General features: G+C 39.7%; 1 protein-coding gene across 4 annotated transcripts in view; it reads left to right on the top strand.

Moving 5' to 3' along the window:
• STARD13 (StAR related lipid transfer domain containing 13) overlaps positions 1-20,338 on the top strand; it is a 237,237-nt gene that overhangs the window by 40,481 nt on the left and 176,418 nt on the right. Inside the window, exon 1 of one of the 4 annotated variants that reach the window (XM_030308962.1) lies at positions 14,852-15,167. The exons of 2 other annotated variants lie outside the window; for them this stretch is intronic. In XM_030308962.1, the coding sequence (XP_030164822.1) occupies positions 14,999-15,167 (169 nt within the window). In that variant the 5' untranslated portion in view covers positions 14,852-14,998. Of the gene's footprint in view, positions 1-14,851; positions 15,168-20,338 lie in introns of those variants that run through there. One more of the 4 variants, XM_030308978.1, reaches the window with a different exon arrangement.

Here is a 20,338-nt window from a genome sequence, read left to right as displayed (position 1 = left end):
GGAGCTGAAGAGGCAGGAGGAAGGAATACAGGAGGTCAGTTTTTTTATCTGTAAAATGAGGAAATCACAGTAACTGCCTCACAGGGTTGTTTTGAGAATTAGATGAGACATGTATGTAAAGGACCTAGAATGGTGCCTGACACAGAGTGTTAACAGATGTCAGCTCTCGCTACTTCTGTTCTCTAGGTTTGAAGGTGAACGAGCCCAAACCTGCACTTATTTCCACCTAACAGATATTAGATGCAGTTCTTCCAAAGCCTTGTAGTTCAGCGTCGGGCATGTGGGAGGACATTACTGTGTCGCTGGCGTCATCATCATTTTCTTCTTCCATGCTTCCTCCAGGTAGGTGTTCGCTAATGCCAGCTTTTCTCGAAACTTCAGTATCTTTAGGGCAACACAGTGACTTTCCTTTGGCTTAATGTTGCTTTGTTGGTCGTATCAATCTTTCTCCCTTTACTTCTACATGAGCATGAGGTCTGCTTGGAGGCACAAGGGTGAAAGAAGGGCTATAATTCTGAGAACAATTTAAAAATAAGTGGGTGAGCCCAGGTTTTCTAAGAAAAAGAAACTCAAGGTGGAAATTCCCAGGGCAGAACTTGATTGAGAGAGTGACATTTGATATGTATCAGCAGCTTCCAGTTTTCCCTAAGTTAGTCCTGCTCTATAAACCAAGACTTAACATACTAACCTAAAAGGCACATCTTTACACATCTTTAATTAGAACAGAGTCCAATCCGGAAGAGGAGAGAGAGAAGAGAAGATACAGGGTGGGGGAGGAGGGATAAAGTAATAGTGAAGGCAGCGGAGTCCCATGCTTCAACCCCACTGAGTGGTCAGATGCCCTATTTGCCTTTCACCCAACAGTGCGTTCTACTAAAATTTACTATTCACTCCTATGTGCCAGGCACTGGGCCAAATTCTTAGATACAATAATGAGCAGTAACATACATGCTCCCTGCCTTCATAGGATGTACAAACTAGGGGAGGTATTAATCTAATCCTAATTAATCTAACGCTCACCCCTCCCCCACCCATAGCACAATGCAACTGGGACAGGCTATAAGGGAAATGCACAGTGCTCAGGTCATGATCCCAGGGGCATGGGATCGAGCCCCACATCAGGCTCTGTGCTGAGCATGGAGCCTGCTTGAGATCGTCTCTTTCTCCTTCTGCCCCTCTTCCCTGCCCACTCTCTCTCTAAAAATAAAAATTAAAAAAAGTAAAATAAAGCATTGTGTTCATTATCAAGTAAAAAGAAGGGCTTTAATTTATAACTTTGAAGTCTTCAAAAATTATAAAATGCTAAACAAATGAACAATTTCATTATCATCATGAGTATTGTCTTTCTGGAGTTACACTAAGAGAATTGCACCGAATAGCATTAATATAGCTTAATACAAGCATTTATTCCACTTAGAGTATCAAAGAACAACGCTTGGCTGTTCACTGAGTCATAAAATACTCACCAAAGAAAATTCTAGGCATCCACCTTTTTGGTACATATAATGCTGGTGATTTCATGGAACCATAAACTTGTAGTTTTGAAAGGACTTTCTTCACTAACCTATGGCATTTCCGGTATGGTTGAGGGCACTAAAATCGAAAGCCTCTCGGGATGAGGAACTCTGAGCTGTTGAAGGCAACCATTCTATCATTGTGCTTTGACTTGATTCAAAGGTCTCACTCGTATTTTGGATCAGAACCTACAAGATGAGGATGGGGAAGAAGGCACTAACCTTACAGTGTGCTAGTCACATACATGATCTGATTCAATCCCCATGAGAGCTTTATGAGGCCTAACCTCAGTTTTATAGATGAGAAAACAGAGGTGTGGAAAAATGAATGAATTTTTATTTGCCCAAGCTTATATGGTTAATAAATAGCAGAGCCTGACTTTGAACACACGTTGACTTGACTTTAAAGCCACAGTTCTGTGTGTTCTAGAGCTATACCTTAGTCATTTAAAAAAGTCTTGGATAGTTACAGCATATTTTGAAAATCCAATAACATCTAAAAGTCTATGCTCTAGAAAAATAAAGGTACGCACAAAATTTTGTAAACAATTCCAGAATTTAGGTGGCTCATAGATCATAGGTTAATAAACCCAGTCTGTTGTGTTCATTGGTTAGAACAGGAGCTTCACTAGGACACTGATCGTTGTTTGTTTTATTCATTGCTGCCTTCCCAGCACTAAGAATATCGCCTGGCAAAAAGTAGGAGTTCAAAAAACAGTTGTTGAATAAAAGTGATTCCAAATGCCTGTGCCCATTCACCTAACTATTGAGAGCGGGGTGGTAAAAATATGGTACGGAGAGGTTGCTTCTGTGCAAAATTTAGAACCACAGAATGACTTCCCAACCCTGACCACAGGGGACCCAAGAGATACTAAAAAGGACCTCCTGGGTCCAGATCTGAGTCATTATGGGCCAAGTCTGTTTTGTTTTGTTTTGCTTTTTAACATTAAATTCATTTTCTCTTCCCCCACTCTCAGAAAAGGATAATGCCTTTAAAAGTTTCTTTTTAAATTAGAATTTGAAATACACTAGTATTTCAATTGGCACAGCACTTCTGAATCAATTTTCAGGAAGTATTTGGGTAAAAAGTGTATGGAACACATTGTCCAAATGTTTCCTGGTGTCACCACTATATTATTTAAATGGATTTTTCTCATTGTTGGGAGTTAAGAACTTCAGTATGCTTAAAACTGAACTAAAAATCCATTCTTAGAAAACAGCTGTAAGGATATAACTGTTATGTATCCCAGGTTTTATTTTTATTTTTATTTTTTTTAGATTTTTTTTTTTTCCCTTAATGTTTATTTGTTTTTGAGATGGGTCAGGGGCCAAGAGAGAGGGAGACCCAGAATCAGAAGCAGGCTCCAGGCGCCGAGCTGTCAGCATGGAGCCTGACACAGGGCTTGAACCCAAGAACCTCGAAATCATGACCTGAGCTGAAGTAGGATGTTAGCCAACTGAGCCACCCAGGCGCCCCTCTGTCCCAGGTTTTAAACCCAAGAATAGCTGAGAAGATCCTTTCATATATCTAGAGATTGGGTCTTGTGCAGTTGACAGTTCTTAGTGCTCCCAGTGCATCTTTCCCCAAAAAGTGACATTCAAGAAGTGATACAAAGTCCTCTTTCAACTAGTCATTTTTTTTTTCTTGGTTTAAATGCTAATCCAGTTGAAACAAAGGATGGGAACGGAATGATTATCATATATACTTGGCCTGCTTGTTTATATGTATATACACATAAAGCGTGTAGATAAGGAAAGGGGCACCTTAAGCGACTCAGAACCTTACACAATAAGTGGTAGATCTGGGACATTATTTGGTATTTTGCAACAGGAGACTAATAGGATGGAAGTGCTATCCTGAGAAGCTAAGTGTTCTGTGATGCTCAGGTGGTACTCAGATAGGCAAGAGTGGACACAGAGACACAAGCTGGACTGTCAGAGTCATCTAGGCTCGGGGGCTGGTCCCTACACAGTGGAGGAAGTAACTCAAGAAGGAATGGATGTGAGAAGCATTTTGAAAATGGAATCCATACACTTCTCCTCCCTCTCTCTCTCTCTCTGTTTCTCTCTCCCTCTCTCTTTCTTTCTCTTTCTCTTTCTCTTTCTCTTAATCTTTCTCTTATTTTGAACACTGGGGTTTTGCCTAATACCGTGTTAGGCACTAAGGAAGTTCAAGCTGTGTTAGACCATATCTATCATTTTTGTGCAGATTTATCTCCTATCTTATATCTGTGAGACACAGAAGCAGTTGGAAATAAACTGAGGCCGAGGTCCTTCTCCACACCTCCTGACATGATTCACTGGGTAATGATTATCAGATGATTATCACTGGATAATGATCCCCTCATTATATAAAAAAATATAATTAATCGTATGACAGAATATTTGGAAAATGGAAATTTAAAAGACATCACCCATAATTCCACCATCCTAAAAATGGACACAATTGTGTTTTTGATGTGTTTTCTTCTAATCTTTTTTTTTTACCATGCATTTAAGTAATTAATTAATTTTATTTATTTTTTTTACAAAATGTAATTGTAGTAGATACTGCACCATTTTGTGCTCCTCATTTTCCAAATGCAACAACAAACACTGATTGATTAACAGAATGCTATGGGACTGGGTTTTCTAAGGTAATCCAAATTGAGAAAGAAACCAAGGCCAAGAATAGTCCTTGACATCCCCTGAGTTAGAGAATGAGAGAAAGAAGCTCATCAAAGACTAAGAGCAGCTTTTGGTATGCTCTATCCTTCTGTGTAGCAAACACATTTTTGGTATTTTGTGTTTTCCCGTGATTGATTAGTGTGAGTCATCTTGGTGGAGCGCCATAAAGACAAGGTAACCACGCCCAGCTATGTATGGTGTGCGTGGTCTGTTTAAACAGGTCTGTGTCTTAGGAGGCAGTGTGATTATGATTATGCTCTCGGAGGTTGGCCAGAGGCCACTGCAGGCTTCAATAAACATCAAGCTCTAAAGAAATAGTCAAATGAGAAATCTCAAGACAGTCTCTATAGATCTATAGACACACATATATTCTAGAACAAAAAGGAACTCCTCCAGAAAGGCTGTGTGAAACAGACATAATAGCCAAGCAATACCTTTTCCTTCCCTTAACTCAAAGAAGCACCCATGGGTGTAGGTTTGGAAACCTGATTTGTCTTTAAAAGTTGCATTGTCGGGGCGCCTGGGTGGCGCAGTCGGTTAAGCGTCCGACTTCAGCCAGGTCACGATCTCGCGGTCCGTGGGTTCGAGCCCCGCGTCGGGCTCTGGGCTGATGGCTCAGAGCCTGGAGCCTGCTTCCGATTCTGTGTCTCCCTCTCTCTCTGCCCCTCCCCCGTTCATGCTCTGTCTCTCTCTGTCCCCAAAATAAATAAACGTTGAAAAAAAAAAAATTAAAAAAAAAAAAAAAGTTGCATTGTACTGGGGCACCTGACTGGGTGAAGCATCTGACTTTGGCTCAGGTCACGATCTCACGGTCCTGAGTTCGAGCCCCATGTCGGGCTCGTGCTGACAGCTCTGAGCCTGGAGCCTGCTTCCCATTCTGTTTCCCTCTCTCTCTGCCCCTCCCCCACTCATGCTCTGTCTCTCTCTCAAAAATAAATAAACATTAAAAAAATTTTTTTAAGTACCACTGTACTGATTTTGAAAGCTGGTTAGGCAAAGGATAGCTTGTTGTCACAATGCCAGAGTACCATTTGATGGGTAGATAGATTCAGGACTTCCTACACATGTTGTCCCTATGAGCCCTTCTGGCAGACCTCTCTTACTTCTGCCCAAGCCTATAAATCCTGAATTCAGTTTGCCTTCTTAGTTCTTTACCATTATTCACCATAGTGAATTCACCTTCTTCTAAAAAGTTGAGTACTTCTAGGAAATAGCTGTAGCTGAAAAGTATCCCCCCACTTTAGAGCTTTGGTGGGGAAACGGGAGAATGACTCATGTAGGACATTTAGGGGAGGGGTGTCTGCTCCCAAGTTGAGTCTTAGTATCTGGGAGGTCTCTGTAACATGGTGATTTGAAATACTAATTCCTCTTATTAACTAAAGAAGGGAGCATCACATAGGAAAGTATTAATGTATTTTTTTCTTTTTTTCTTTTTCATGACCATGTTTTTCTTGATATTGTCTTCACCTTAATCTCACCCAGATATGTATCCGTTCAGGCTCAGCACTGCATTTCCTGCTGTGCAGAATGAATTTGGTCCTGTTCTGATCTGGCTACTCTGCTCCTACAGTCGCCTCTTCACACTCTGTTATATGATCAAGTCCGGTGGTTGTAACTGTCCTCAGCTTTTGCCATGATAAATCATACTGTGGAGAAGAGGGACAGTCCCTCTTTGTACCACTTTGTCCATCTTTGTACCACTGGTGCCTAGCACTGTGCCTGGCATGAACTATGCACTACAAATATTTGACTAGGAAAGGGTGAAAGAAAGGTACTGTGGCACATGTTAATTAGTGGCTTTGTCTCTATTTATGAGAAACAAGATGCCACCAAATAATCAGTTTTTCATTACAGCAGAATCACCTTTGGTCAAGTCATTCCTCCCAACCCAAAAGTGGAATCTCCCCTTATTGTCCAGCCATAAACCATGAAATGTGTCTTCCCCATCACCTCAAAGTTCCACTGATACTGGTTTCTAGGGTTCTAGAAAGCTATCTTGGTACCTTCTCAATTTTGTAGTGTTTCTTTCTTTGTAGGATGTGTTTTAATGCTGATACTTGCCATACTCCTGATACTTGCCATTCTTTAAAGTATAGATTAATGGTCTTGTATTAGGAATAAGGAGAAAAAACATTCTATCATATTCTTAGTGTACTGAGCTAAATATGTCCAAGAACTTATATTAGTTTAAATATATAAGAAATGCAATTGCATTATGAATCCCACACTCTTATTCTTCCAGTTTGTGGGCCATGATTATTTACAAACCTTTCTTAGTGCCCAACTGTTGCATGACGCCAGATGGGAATCAATTATATAAAGAATGGAGACTGGTTCCAGAGCAACAGGTCAGCATACAATCTAAATAATGGTGTACCTTTCATTGGGCAATATCAAATATTTACAAAACAAATAATGTGGAGAATCAATAAAGGATTTTCCTAAGGGCTCATCATAGGATTTCTTTAATGAGCAAGCTTCCTCTTTATATTCAAATTATAATTTGAGTCAACATTGAAAAAATATATTCACTTGTTTAAGATAGGGATAGAGTTTATAGAATCTAATCTGATGTAAATGAGGATAAATTTCTAAGTGCAGACAAATCCCACCGAAGAGACTGAAAGATCCCATCCAGTAATAGAGGCAATCCATAAAGAAAGAAAAGAACAGAAACACCAAAAATGAGCAATTACCGTTATTTTCAAGTAGGGCAAAAACACATAGGTTCTACAAAATACCAGACAGTAAGTTGATTGAAGTTTCCACCAAAACTCTTGAAAGAATTATTAAAAGATATTTATGAGCATGAAGAAGCAGAGGTGGTTGGTAACCTAGATGCAGCATGGGTCCATGAAGAACAATCAGCCCCATGTTGTTTGCCTTGTAATTGAAGGCACAGCAGGTGTTAAGGCTGACTCAAAGCTCAGGAAGATAGCTTTTCTTTCTTTCTTTCTTTCTTTCTTTTTTAAATGGCTTTCAGCCTCTCTCTGTGAGGGGGCAAGGATTGCTCATCCCTCCAGGCTCCCTAATATTCCCAAGAAACCTTAAACTGCCCTCGGTTTGATGGTCAAAGCATATACTTTTGCCACTAACCAACAAAGTGAAATACATACATTTAATTCCTCCCTCCTCCCCCACCCCGGAGAATAACACCTTGAATTATCTACTGTCCAATCCTTATCCAATCCAAATGTTGTAGTAACAACAGCAAAATTTATGATGATTGCCTCAAAAATATGCATCCATTCCTGTAGACATTGTAGACATTCCAGATCTTTGGAAAATTCAAATTATCATTTGTTCGATTACTTATTTAATCATTTATTAAACCAATTGCTATTGATTTCCCACTATGTGCCAGGCCTTGTGAAAGGCACTGAGTGTAGAATGTGAGTGGAATAGACACGGTTCAGTCATGAAAATCTACTGGGGGCAAAAGGCAATGTGTGACTTAATGAACAAATAAATATGTGATTATAAATTTATTTTTTTAATTCTTTTAATGTTTATTTATTTTTTTTGAGAGAGAGAAACAGGGTGCAAGAAGGGGAGGGGCAGAGAGAGAGAGAGAGAGGGAGACACAGAGTCTGAAGCAGGCTCCAGGCTCTGAGCTGTCAGCATAGAGCCCAATGTGGGGATAGAACCCACAAACCATGAGATCACAACCTGAGCTGAAGTCGGATGCTTAACCAATTGAGCCACACAGGGGTCCCTGTGGTTATAGATTTAGAAGGTGCTATAGAGATAAATGGAGTGTTGCTTCTGCTTAGGTAAAGCCAACAGGGATGGCTTGCCTGAGATATACCAGTCAAATTGATACTTGAAATCTGAAAAGGAGCCAGGGCTGGAAGGACTCCATGAAGAGAATCCAGGCTAAGGGGTAGCATGTGTGGAAAGAGGATCCTGAGGTAGCAAAGTGGAGGAGGCTGGGTGATGAGGTGGGAGTGGTAAGCAGGGAGTAGATTGTGCAAGACCTTGTGGGCCAGGTAATGAGTTTGGGTTTTGTTCTAGGTGGAATGGAAAACTTCTGATGTATTTTAAGTAGGGAAGTGATATTGTTCAGTGCGTAGTTTAGATGATCACAGTGAAGAGCATACTTATATCATGTTTCCTGGAGGCCCTCATAGAAGCTACTTTTCCCAAATAGTGCTTGTTATTTTACTATTATTGGCATTGAAGGAGGCAGATAAGATATTATGAGCTCAACTTTGTTACCAGATCCAGTATCATTGAAGATGCTGATTCTTTATGAGGGCCTTTTATTTGTGAGAAAAGTTTTCTTGGGGGGGTCTCAATATCTGTTGATCCGTGTTTATCTTGAATCACCTTTTTGTTTTTATCTTATGGGTATGCTGAGTTTTGTAATTGATCTTTTCCTTTTGCTTTGTCACATAGGAATCTTCAGCCACCTCCTACAAATGTACAGAATTGTGTGGCTTATAGTTCTGTAAACTGATTTCAGCCTTAGCTTCATTATTTTCCTACACTTACTTTACCTTTTTTCGAACTCACTTAACTATTCATTTTATGCTTTAAAAGTATAGGTATTTTTGTCAGCTGCATCAACGAACAAGGCAGAATTAAATAGCTGGAGGAGAAAATCCGGAACTGAAAATATCTCAATAATTCCAATAAGTTGAAAGACCTGTTCTTTAGTTTGAAAGGTCATTTGTTAAATACAGAATAGAGAACACTCATTTAGCAGCACATTTTGTGAAGATACATAAATACCACAAGGCTTAAGCACTTAGATTGGCTGTAAAACAGAATCTGTGACATAACACTTAACATTGGTGTAATGGTAAATCTCTTTTCTATCTTCCCTGGCAGACTCTCCCTTGAGAGCAGAAACCACATGTAATCACCCTTGTGGCTTCCATACTTATTACAGTGCTGTACAAGCATTCAGTCCATACTGAATTAATGATTGAGTAAATATAGATTAAAAAAATCCAACATCCCGTATCTTAAACTGGATCAGCAGAAATACAATGCCCTGAATGGAGGAGGTATTCACATATTGTATCATGAGCTACCGTGCTTGACTGTTTCTAGAGCTCTAAGTTTAGGCTGGGAGCCATATTCTTAAAGAGATACTGACAGACTGGACTCAATCTAAAAGATAGCAATTGAGCCAGTGGATGGAAATTATAAGGAAAAACTTTCCTAAACAGTTTGTCGTCCTCAGTGAAATAAAAACACTTCATATATGTGGGTAGAGATTACTTAATTGATCTGTATAGTAGTTGGGTGGTTGGATTAGAAGATATTTAATATCCTTTCCAAATCCAAGATGTAAAAACTTTATGCCAATAGGAGTTGCAATGAATAAGTGGATTCCATATTTGTATGTAACAAGCTAATCAAATTAATGTGCCACATAATGACTATTTACAGGTATTAACATGACTGTTCATACTAAATATTTTTGCATTAGTCATGAAAATGTTTCTGAAGGCAATGGGTTTTGACAGGGTGAAAGAAGAGGAAATCACACAGTTCCAAATCTTTGAAACAACTTAGCAAAGTGAAAGAATTTTGGTTTGGCTGGAATGGATGGGTGTAGGCAATGAGCCCAGGACAAGTCAGACCAGATCGCTTGCCATATGAACTGGGGCTGACGGTTGGGTCCCCAGGGGATGGCATAAGGGCAGTGCATGTGCTCTTGGAGACCCATAGAGGCAAAGTCAACCAAAGACAGTAGGGAGGGCTGAGAGACAAAATAAAGCAAACCTATTACCACCCCCAAGTCCAGCAACAGGAGCTGGACTCTAAATGGGGGAGACATGGTCTATAGCTGGTAAAGCTGAATCAGAAGAGAATCCGCTCTGAAACTTTTCATGGAGGGCCCTGGTCATGGCTATGAATGTTAGTTTCACTGGCTTGCCTGCATTGGTCAATGGGCATGTGGTGCATGCATGTTGGGAAGGCTTATTGGCACAGGGTTGGACACAGGCTCCACGAATCAATTGGTGGAAATCCTCAAAGTGAGCTTCAGAGCCCACAGGAAGGCTCTGCCATCAACCCACAACGTTTGGATTCAAGTAATCTCAAAAGCAGCTTTGCAAATCGGTTCTGCTTTTTTCCGCCTACCACTTATATCTCAAACATTTTCCTGCTTGGCAGGACTACCTTGGCTCCCTCTGAACAGGCTGATGAGGAAGCTGGAATGCATGTGAAGGAGGAAAAGGAGTAGTAGACAGATGAAAGCACGGGAGTCATTCCTGGCTTCTGTAAAATCACACCTAGCTTTCTTCTATGTGTACCTAAGATTCCACTGAGCACTACTCTAGGATCATCTACCGAAAGACTTGGTACCAAAAGTTTTGTTTAGAGGTCAAGTTTCAGAATTTTGACTGTATTTGGAGCATTTGCATGGGGAAGAAATTCCCTAGAAAAGGTAAGACCATATGCAGAGTTAGCCTTGAGGATGAACAGAAAGCAGAGGGCAAAGAGCCTACCCTGCAAAAGGAATGTGCTTTTTAAACAAAAAGACAGTCAAGCTGCTTCTGCACTTTAGGATTAGGGTGGGAGTGGGTGGGTCTCCAGTTCTTAGCTTTGGGTTGCTCCAAAGAGGGCCCATGGTTCTCACTGGTTAATTAAAAGCTCTGGGCTGTGTAGTTTGCTCTCTAGATACCTAGATCTCAACCACTACAACAATTTAGCCAATCCAATTTAGCCAATCCTATGCAGTTGACCTTTGAACAACAAGGGGGTTAGGGCACCAACCCCTATGCAGTCTGCATATAACTTGGCTCCCTGAAAAGTTAACCACTAATACCAAATTGACCTGAAGCTTTATTGGTACTACAGAGTCAACACATATTTAGTATATGTATTATATATGTACTGTATTCTCACAATAATCTCAAAATTCTTTAAAAATTTTTTCAGTATATCTAGGCTTTGTTGTTTTTCTGCAAGTTTTTTAAGTTGTTGCAAGTCTCCAAATTTTTCCCAATATATTTATTGAAAAACATCTGCATGGGAGTAGACCTGTGCAAATAAATATGCGGTATCTAAGGGTCAACTGTATTTTCATTTAAGCGTTCCAGTATCACGTGAAATTATACAGGATTAAGATGATTTTCAGTATATCCCTCTAAAATTTTTTCCTCTATCCAGTGTCCCCAGCACCCTCTCAGTGCCACAATTTTCCTTTCCCTGTCCCTTGTGTGTGATAGTGGAAAGAGTTAAAATATCATCAGCTTGGAGATAGACAGTGGCTCTACACTTGGTTGCTGTATGACCTGGGACATCTCTTCATCCTTGGGAGTCTTAAGTTCCTGTTCTACAAAATAGAAGACCACAGACATTAATTAAAGACATGCCTGGTACATACAAGGAGCTCAACACTGTTAGCTCCTCCCACTTCCCCCTTCCCCTGTTCATTGCTGTCTTTGGGTCTCTCAGTATTCATCTGTTTATTCCAACCCCGAAATAGTCTAAGTGAAGATTGCTCTTGACCAAATTAGGAAAGAGGAAAAGAGGTGAAAACTAAAAACTAGCAGCATCCATTTCCCTCATTTTTATTTTTTAATTTTTATTTATTTATTTTTAAAGTTTATTTTATTTATTTTGAGAGAGAGAGAGAGAAGGGGAAGGGCAGAGAGAGAGGGAGAGAGAGAGAATCCCAAGCAGATTCCACGCTGACAGCACCGAGCTTGACGTGGGGCTCAAAATCATGAACCTTGAGATCATGACCTGAGCCGAAATCAAGAGTTGGACGCTCAACCAACTGAGCCACCCACGCACCCATTTTCTCCATTTTTAAAAGGAATTAGAAAGGAAGGAATTCAGCATTAGTCTTGAAAGATACACTTGGGTGTTCAGCACTTTCTCCTTCTCTCTGATTTCTTTGGACCTCTCTCACTCACCAGTAAAGACAAAGAATTCTCTCAACTAGTTGAATGGAGACAGTATCAGCCCAAGGAAGATTATTAGCAATTTCTCACTTTTACATTTACAACAAACAGAAAGAGCTGCCCACCCAGTGGTAATTATTTGATCACTAGGACTAAATAATGAAAAAAATATTCATTAAAAGGGTGTGGATTTCATAGCAATACATTAGCATAAAACAAGGCATTAACGGTGCTAATGAGAAAAGTGTTACTTAGCTGCTTTAAATATGGTATTTTGGACATTTGAAATGACAAAAACATGGTGAGCAGTCACATGGATTTATAGCTACTACTTGAACCATAAAATCAAACTTGTCATGATAGAGAAGACAGAAATGCTGATATGTAATCCTTCACAGATCCCCTTATTAAAACTTAAACTGATTTTTAGAAAAATTAGGCTTTCTTCTAAGTTGTCTTTGTTTTAATCAGGGAATAGAAATTCCTTTTTTCCCTTAATTTACATTTAATTCTTGTCCTTCATTGCCAATCTCTTATGAAATACTATGTTTCATGTTGTTGCATCTGTTTACATATATATCAAAGAATACATGTTTATGATCTTGATGTTTTCAGAACAAAACACCTTGGGACTTTCAGTGCAGAATGGAGGCACTGTGATTTTTTTTTTTTTTTAATACTAAACTGGCCATGATACACTGCAGTGCTTCTCAGAGAGGCTCATTCCATTTATTTTTAAAATGTAGCCAAGTCAATAATGAACTACCAGCCTGGCATTGGGTATGGCCAATCTTTAAGTGTTATTCACAGCTATAAAACAAGTAGATTTTATTTCCAGCCTTTACCTTCCCCTTGCTTAGCTTTTGGAACGTATCCCAAGTTGCTAAGTTCATGGTCTTTCTCTCTCCATTCTCCTTCCATTCTCTCCCAGTGAAAAAGTGATAACTGCTAGTTGTCTGGCTTGAACACATGTTTAATGGCACTGATGTCCCTAATGGTGGCCTATCAAAACAAAAGCACGTGCACCAAGTAGCTGGCATTGACCTCTCCATCAGAGGGCATCCAGAGCTGGACCTGAGCTTGGATTCTGATGTGATTTGAATTTAATTCGATTAAATTACAGGATCTAATACTGAAGTGTAATGCTAAACCTGTCTACCATTACTGCCCATGCTTTTGGCATACCAGGGCCACTAGACCTTAGATCCCTTTCACCTTCCACAAAAGATGCCCTGGAATAGCAAAACTCTGATCAAACCCTAAATAAGAATGGAAAGGGAACAAAATAATCCATTGAGATCTTTCCTCTTCTACTGTGATGCTATTGAAACCCTAATGCTTGGCTACTCTTGCATAGCTATCGGAAGAGGTTCACAATTGCCATGAGAGAGTGTATATTCTACCGTAGGCTCTGTTCATTTACGTAATAGGATAGTCATGCGAGGTGAGCTGCCACTGGTCAGAATCAGGCCAGCAAAAATTCCCACAGGGAAGAGCGTTAGGGCTGACCACCGTTAGCCACAGTAACAAGAATTGGGGTCCTAAGTTAAGTCCTGTTAAACTTTTGAGAGTTTTTTCATCATTAAGACTATAAATCACAGGCCAGGCTGTTTCAGTTTCAGCCAGCCAAATGTAAGAACAACTTGGCCATATGCTTCTTTTTCAAAGAACTTTATTCATTTAGCCCCAGGCTCAGAATTCAACAATGTTTTCTATGGACTTTTTCTCTTCACATCAAATAATATTAAAGCGGAAAAATATGGGGGAAAATTCTAATTACTCCCATATGTATACTTGGAAATGGCCAAATGGAATTATTCACAGTTTCCTTAAACACATACTCTGATTCCTGATCTCCACACGTGTGGGCATAGACCCTAGTGCAAAGACCTCCTCAGGCTCTGTTTGTCAGAATCGCACTCATTTTTTTAAAGCCCACCCAAATGTCTTCTCTGTGCGCCCCGCTACGATCACCCCAGTCGAAAATAATATCGCTCCCCCAACATTGTCTTTGTGTCTTTTTTGAGACACCTCTTACATAAGGTTTGTGAAAGCCTTAAGCTTTTGCGTAACTTCTCTTCTGGTCCTTAGCAGCTTGGCAGCATAAATCTGAATCTTTCCAGTGATGCGTGGCAGTGTCTTAAATGTAATCGGTTCTTCATGACTATTTTGCTTCTTGGCGATTAACTATTGGGGGTGTCGAAAAATTAAAGGGAAATAGATACTTAACAAATATGTGTATGCCCTTTGCCTCTCCCAGTCATCTGTAAGAGCTCTCAGCCTCCCACTGCAGAAGGTCAGGAGTCTGTAGTGTATTTACTCTGGGTGTTAAAGCACTTGAAAGTTTATTTTTCACTGGAAGAGCTTTATTTGATTCATTCTTTGTAAGGAAGGGTGCTAGCATACTCAGCTGTTGATGCTTATTTGGAGTAGTTTTTCGTTGGAGACGTTTATCACACCCATTTGTTACCTGTCTGCAGCTGCCTTTGGAGAAAGCAAACGTGCTTTCTGTAACTTTTACAGCCTCCAAGGAAATCTATGCCCAGGGCTCAGTTTTCTTCTACTGCCTTTTCTTCTACCTTTCTCTTTTTAACTCGTTTAGTGAGCGCTGCTTCCTGGCGCTTAGTCAGCTCTGAGGCACCGCAAACGCTGGCATTTGCCTTCAGCACCGTGGGGGGATCAGAGCTGCTGGAACTGCCCGTCTAGGGGGCTGGGGGCTGACTGCTTACGGTCCCGTTCTCCTTTCTTCTTCTGATTGGCTGCTCGAGGTCACGTGAAGGCCGGGGGTTGGAATTCTGAGTTGTGGCTTTTGGCACTCCTTCTTCTTTTTAAAAATCGCCTGGTGTGTGGAGCTCCGCCGGGCTCGGTGCCTCGCTCCCTTACTGAGACTGGAGACAGCCGGGAACAGCCACAGGGCAGACTGAGGTGGCAAAAGGGAAATCTGCCGAGATGTTCAGTCAGGGACCCAGGACCCCAGCTTCAGGCTGCTACTATCTAAATTCCATGACACCTGAGGGCCAGGAGATGTACTTGCGATTTGATCAGACTGCGAGGCGCTCTCCTTACAGGATGAGCCGGATTCTAGCACGCCATCAGCTAGTGACTAAAATTCAACAAGGTGAGTGGCCGGTAGAGGAAGGCTGTTGCTAATTCTGATTTCTGTTGGCTCTATTTCATGCTAACCCAGTTTTTTACATTGTTGTTTTCACTTTACAATACATGGATTTCTATGCCACGCTGCACCTAACTTTTAGAAATAACTTTAGGCAGCAGTTTTAAACAAACAGTGACAGCGCTTAGCTGCCACATAACTCAACTTCAAGTGCCCGGAAAACTTCACGGTAGGACGGCGAATCCTGCATTTCCAAAATTTATGTGCGTCTACACAATAAATGAGGCAGGTTTACTCGGTGTGTGTTTTGGGAGCTTTTCTGCCGCTTCCTCACACTGTGTCACATTTAAAACTTGGACATTTGTTTATTTCATTGGAGGGAGGGTAGAGAGGGGGGACTCATTTGTACCCCGCCCAGATTCTTTATAACATTGTTAGCCACAGGGGAAAGTTAGAATTCTATTCTTAAGGCCACTGGGCTGACAACCAGACTCGCATTCTCTATTTGTATGTTTATGTCAGTAGTCTCTGATTTGTTGATACTGTTTTTCTGGTGAAGGGTAAAGGTGTCTGCTAAGTTCAAAACAAAGCTTGTGACATGCGCTTGGAAGCAGCCGCTTCCTAAGCCCAGAGGAAAGGATATTGATTACAAGCTGCTAGATGTTCCTTTTTATTCTCTACAAAAAAAATTAATAAATAAAAATTAAAAAATAGGTCAACAGCCTGGACATCACTAAAACTCCTCATTCTCCAAAAATAGTTAAAACATGCTTCTCATCTTAGGGTTGGTCTGTAGAAGCTCGAAAATGAACATTCCTAAGAGACTCCTAACTGGTGTTCATTTAAAAGACACACACATACACCCACATCATCACAATAAGTTTATGAAGTTTATGACCACGCCCCTCCTGGGCTAAACAAAAACAAAAACACAAAACAAGAAACCCAATAACTAAATTATTATATTGGTGATATGAAATTTACCGGGAATTTCTAGAGCCATTATACAAACACAATTTCCACTTAAATAAATGAGTTTAAGATTTTATTGAATTTTAGAAGGGAAGTTGGGGTTTGTAATCGTGAAAATCTTATTGTAATGTTTCCAAAAGGAACAATATGTATTCTAGCGAGTAGCAGTTGATGAGATTGTTTCCTTGGAAATTAGGATTTGTTTGTAAAGGTTCAGGAACTGGTTATGTGTGAAGGATACTGGTCCTACATACCAGTCTGATTTCAGGAAGGATATTATGTCATTCCATAAACTCTGTGTGCAGGTCTTGATTGAATAGAAACAAAAGTAATTATTTCCCTGTGGCTTGATTTAAAAATACATTAGTCTTAGAATAAAAACCAGCTAAAGCTTTAGAGATTTCTGACAATGGTGCTTTGCCAGATGCCATCATCGCTATGGATGCAGGAGCTTGGCAAATGTTTGATGATGCTTTATCATCTATGCTCGTTAAATGTTCTTCAGCATGCATGTGAAGTGCATTATGTTAGAAACACTGCATATAGAAATAGTTTGAAGTTGTTTTGCAGATCTCCTTAAATGTATTTACAACGATTGATTTCATTAAAATTCTTTATGTGTTTTTTGGATGAAAGTTATATTCCTACTGAGGATTTGAAGTTGTGAACACATGCGTGATCGTTGAAAGGATACTCTGAGTCTATGTTTCTTTTGCCTAAATAGAATATGTGAGCATTCTCACCTTTTTGTGCTGGGCAACAGAGTGTTTGAAAGCAATGTATGCCTAGAAATTAAGAGTGATCATGAAGATCATAGGGAAGCATGAAGAAATTCCAATAGTCCAGCCATTGAGAACTCATCATTTGTTGATATTATACAATGATATAGTAAGACATTATGATAGCAGAAGCAAAATTTCCTGGGTAAGAGTAGAGAATATTGACTGAGCATTTATAATGTTTCAAGCACTACTCCGGGAGCCATATATATATATATATATATATATATATATATATATATTTCAATTTATTTTACCCTCAAAAAAATCTTCTAAGTGAGCACATACTATTATCATACCCATTTTAAAGGCAGGAAAACAGAGACACATAGAGGTCAAGTAACTTCTTACAGTTTACATAGTAGGTGCTAGTATTTTAATATAACTCTGAAGCCCATACTCTGCAATACACTAAACTGTTTCTGGTTTTTATAATGAAGGTTGAAGTATTGAACTTGAGATTTATTTTAGATTTTGTAATATGCCAAAGTCATTTCAGTCTTTTCTACTCGGAATGCAGCAACAAACCATATGACAGAATCAGAATCGGTCACTCACAATGCTATTTCCAGTCAGGTTTTATTTCGCTAATGGAAGCAAAGTGCTGTGTGTTTTACCTTCCTTGAACAGCTAGTATCCAATAATGCATGATGTCAAGTTATTTTACTGATGACCTATAATCATTCAGTTAAAGTTTATCAAGTGCGTATTAAATTAATAGCACCATTATTTTTTGTAGTTCACATAGCGGTATCTTGAAATGACAGCAACATCAGTAAAATTGTTTACTCTATCGTAGATCTTTCATGGAGAATTTAGCATTGTATCATTATAATTTGGGGCATTATTACTGATGATCATAATCTCTCATGGTTGTTGGGAACAGTGCAAACAAGAGTAAGTTGCTCCCCACTGACCTCATTATAGTGAGCTAATCATTGAATGGCATGGACATGATTCAACAGCAGATGCACTCATGAGAAGGAAAACAAAGAGGAGAAATAAAGGAATCTTTGATGATGCATAGGATCAGAATTAGTTGCTCAAACCCAGGATGAATCTAAACTTGCTCATCTTAGGGTATGTTCCAAAATACACATGCATTATTTCTCTTAGCCTTCTTTATAGTTCTGGAGTTTTAAGTCCAGTTAAAAGAGAAGAGAAGTTTAAAATAGAGGATTGCTTTGCAAAGTGAAAGTTTATCATCAGTCACACTGCCCAGAATCCCTACCCCACAATCTCGCTGCATCAATGGGTAAATTGTTGTATGGAGAGAGAATGGAAATAATAATGGTCTTTATTTGCCTCAGTAACAGGCACTTGGGAATGGACAAGAGGGGGGATGCTGGGGAGGTGGAGGAAGAGTATGTTAGGCCACAGGAAGGGAGAATTGGGATCTCTTGTCATTTGATAGCTATGATGCATTGGCTACAGGTGCACCATGTTGAAAGCTTATATACTCATGCATATGCTATCTGGAAAATCCAAATCTAGGCAAATACATAAATGTGATTATTTGCTTTGTGGAAGAATTCATCTTGCTATTGTACTATTTTTTAAAAATTATTTTGAATGCTGAAAATGGCATGATATGGACCTGATTGTAGTCAAGTTCACTGAACCAGAAAAAAAGGAGACCAGGATGCAGGCTCTTATTTAGACCCCCTCTCATTCTTTCACTATGGCAAGTTTCAGAACCTTACTTGGCCTTTGTTTCTTGATGAGAAAATGAGATGGTCAGTCTCTGGTTTCTAAAGTTTATTCTGGTTCTCAGGTCCTCTCTCTGGTTGAGTCAGTAACTCCTTGAACAAGAGTGTGCAAAGCAGGGACTCCTTAAACCTAAAATAATAAGTTGAAAAGAAAACAGAGCAGCTTTCTAATGTAGAATAAATCAGTGGCTTATAATTTTTCTACAACTTGTCAAGGAAATTATTACAGTGGAAGTCAGATTTTAGTTCTACGGCTGTCACTAATTAATTGTGTGCTCTGGGGCACGCTACAACTTCTCTGGGCATTCTTTCCTTCCTCCATAAAATAAAGGGTTTGGATTAAACAAACGTGAGGTTCCCATCATGTCTAAAATTCTGGGATTCATGATCACAGGTATTATGTTAAGAAAGAGAGGCAGTTCTTATTTCTGTTTTTCTTATTATGTCATTTAATACCTACCTGGACATGTTTCTTTGATACCTGTTTAATGCTCTCATTATCAATTTAATGGACACGTTAGGACAGCCAGTCTTGGGGACTATTTAAATATCATTACTACCTATAATTATAAAGAAACTGTAAAAAAAAAAAAAAAACCACCTTTCTTTCTCTAGAGTCCAGGATTGTGAAATGGAGGTATTGCAGTGCCTGGCCTATTGCAAAGAATGTCCGTGTGAGTGTGCCCCTGTGCTCACAGAAAGACGTCTTTTCTTGACAGAAAATGCAAAATGTAGAAAATTTCATAACCAAGAGAATTAGTGAAAGTCAGATTTGCATTTTCTTTGACTTTTATTTATTTTTGAAAGAGAGCAAGCGAGTGGTAGAGGGGCAGAGAGAAAGGGAAAGAGAGAATCTTAAGCATGCTCTGCGTTTAGCGCCGAGCCCCATATAGGATTCGAACTCACGAACCATGAGATCAGGACCTGAGCCGAAATCAAGAGTTCAATGCTCAAACGACTGAGCCACCTTGGTGTCCCTCATTGACTTTTTATCTGAGACTATTTTTAAGGATCACATCTGAGTTGAACTTAACCAGAGTGGAGTAAACTGCCTTCCTTCTGCTCCCAGGGAATGGAACTGGGTATTAGTGATGTGCTGTCTGTCTCTCATTACTCCATCGGGCCACATGGCATCTTGGGAATTTGCCCGACCTAAGTGGTAGCCTTGCTCATCCTGGTGGGAGAGCCCCAGCCCCCCAACTGGATAGCGTCAGCGGAAATTAAACAATCATTTATTCTTTGAGAATTGCCCTTTCTCCATGTCCAGTATTTTCTTACCCAACCACTTTCAGAAATGGAGGGTAGAAACACTGGCAGAAAAACAGATGGAACACAGAAAACAGGGTGAGAATGCATCAGTCCTGTATTGCTCAAGTTCTTTTTTAAAAAAGTGGCAACTGTCAGAAATTCACATTTCATGAATCAGAGCCTCTTTCTGTTCAGTGCTGGTGACCGAAGGACCTGTACATAAAGGGTACTGTTTAACCGAAAATTACAGGAAAATCTGTTGGGAGAATTAAGTCAATGAACTTTGCATAACATTTTAAAAAGCAGTTAAGAAATAAGTACTAGAAGGGAATTAGCAAAGAATGATATGTAAAACCTGAGAGTTTAATTTTAACCAAATTGAGACATCCATAGCTGCACGTCACTGCTTTTATTAGCTCTAATTTTATAAACACACATCCCAGATGCAGGTAATTGCCAAATCTGGATT

Source organism: Lynx canadensis, chromosome A1, assembly GCF_007474595.2.
Source record: "Lynx canadensis isolate LIC74 chromosome A1, mLynCan4.pri.v2, whole genome shotgun sequence".
In the NCBI taxonomy this organism is placed as follows: Eukaryota; Metazoa; Chordata; class Mammalia; order Carnivora; family Felidae; genus Lynx; species Lynx canadensis.
The sequence above is the reverse complement of the archived record's forward strand: the minus strand, read 5'-3'. Positions and strand labels throughout refer to the sequence as shown.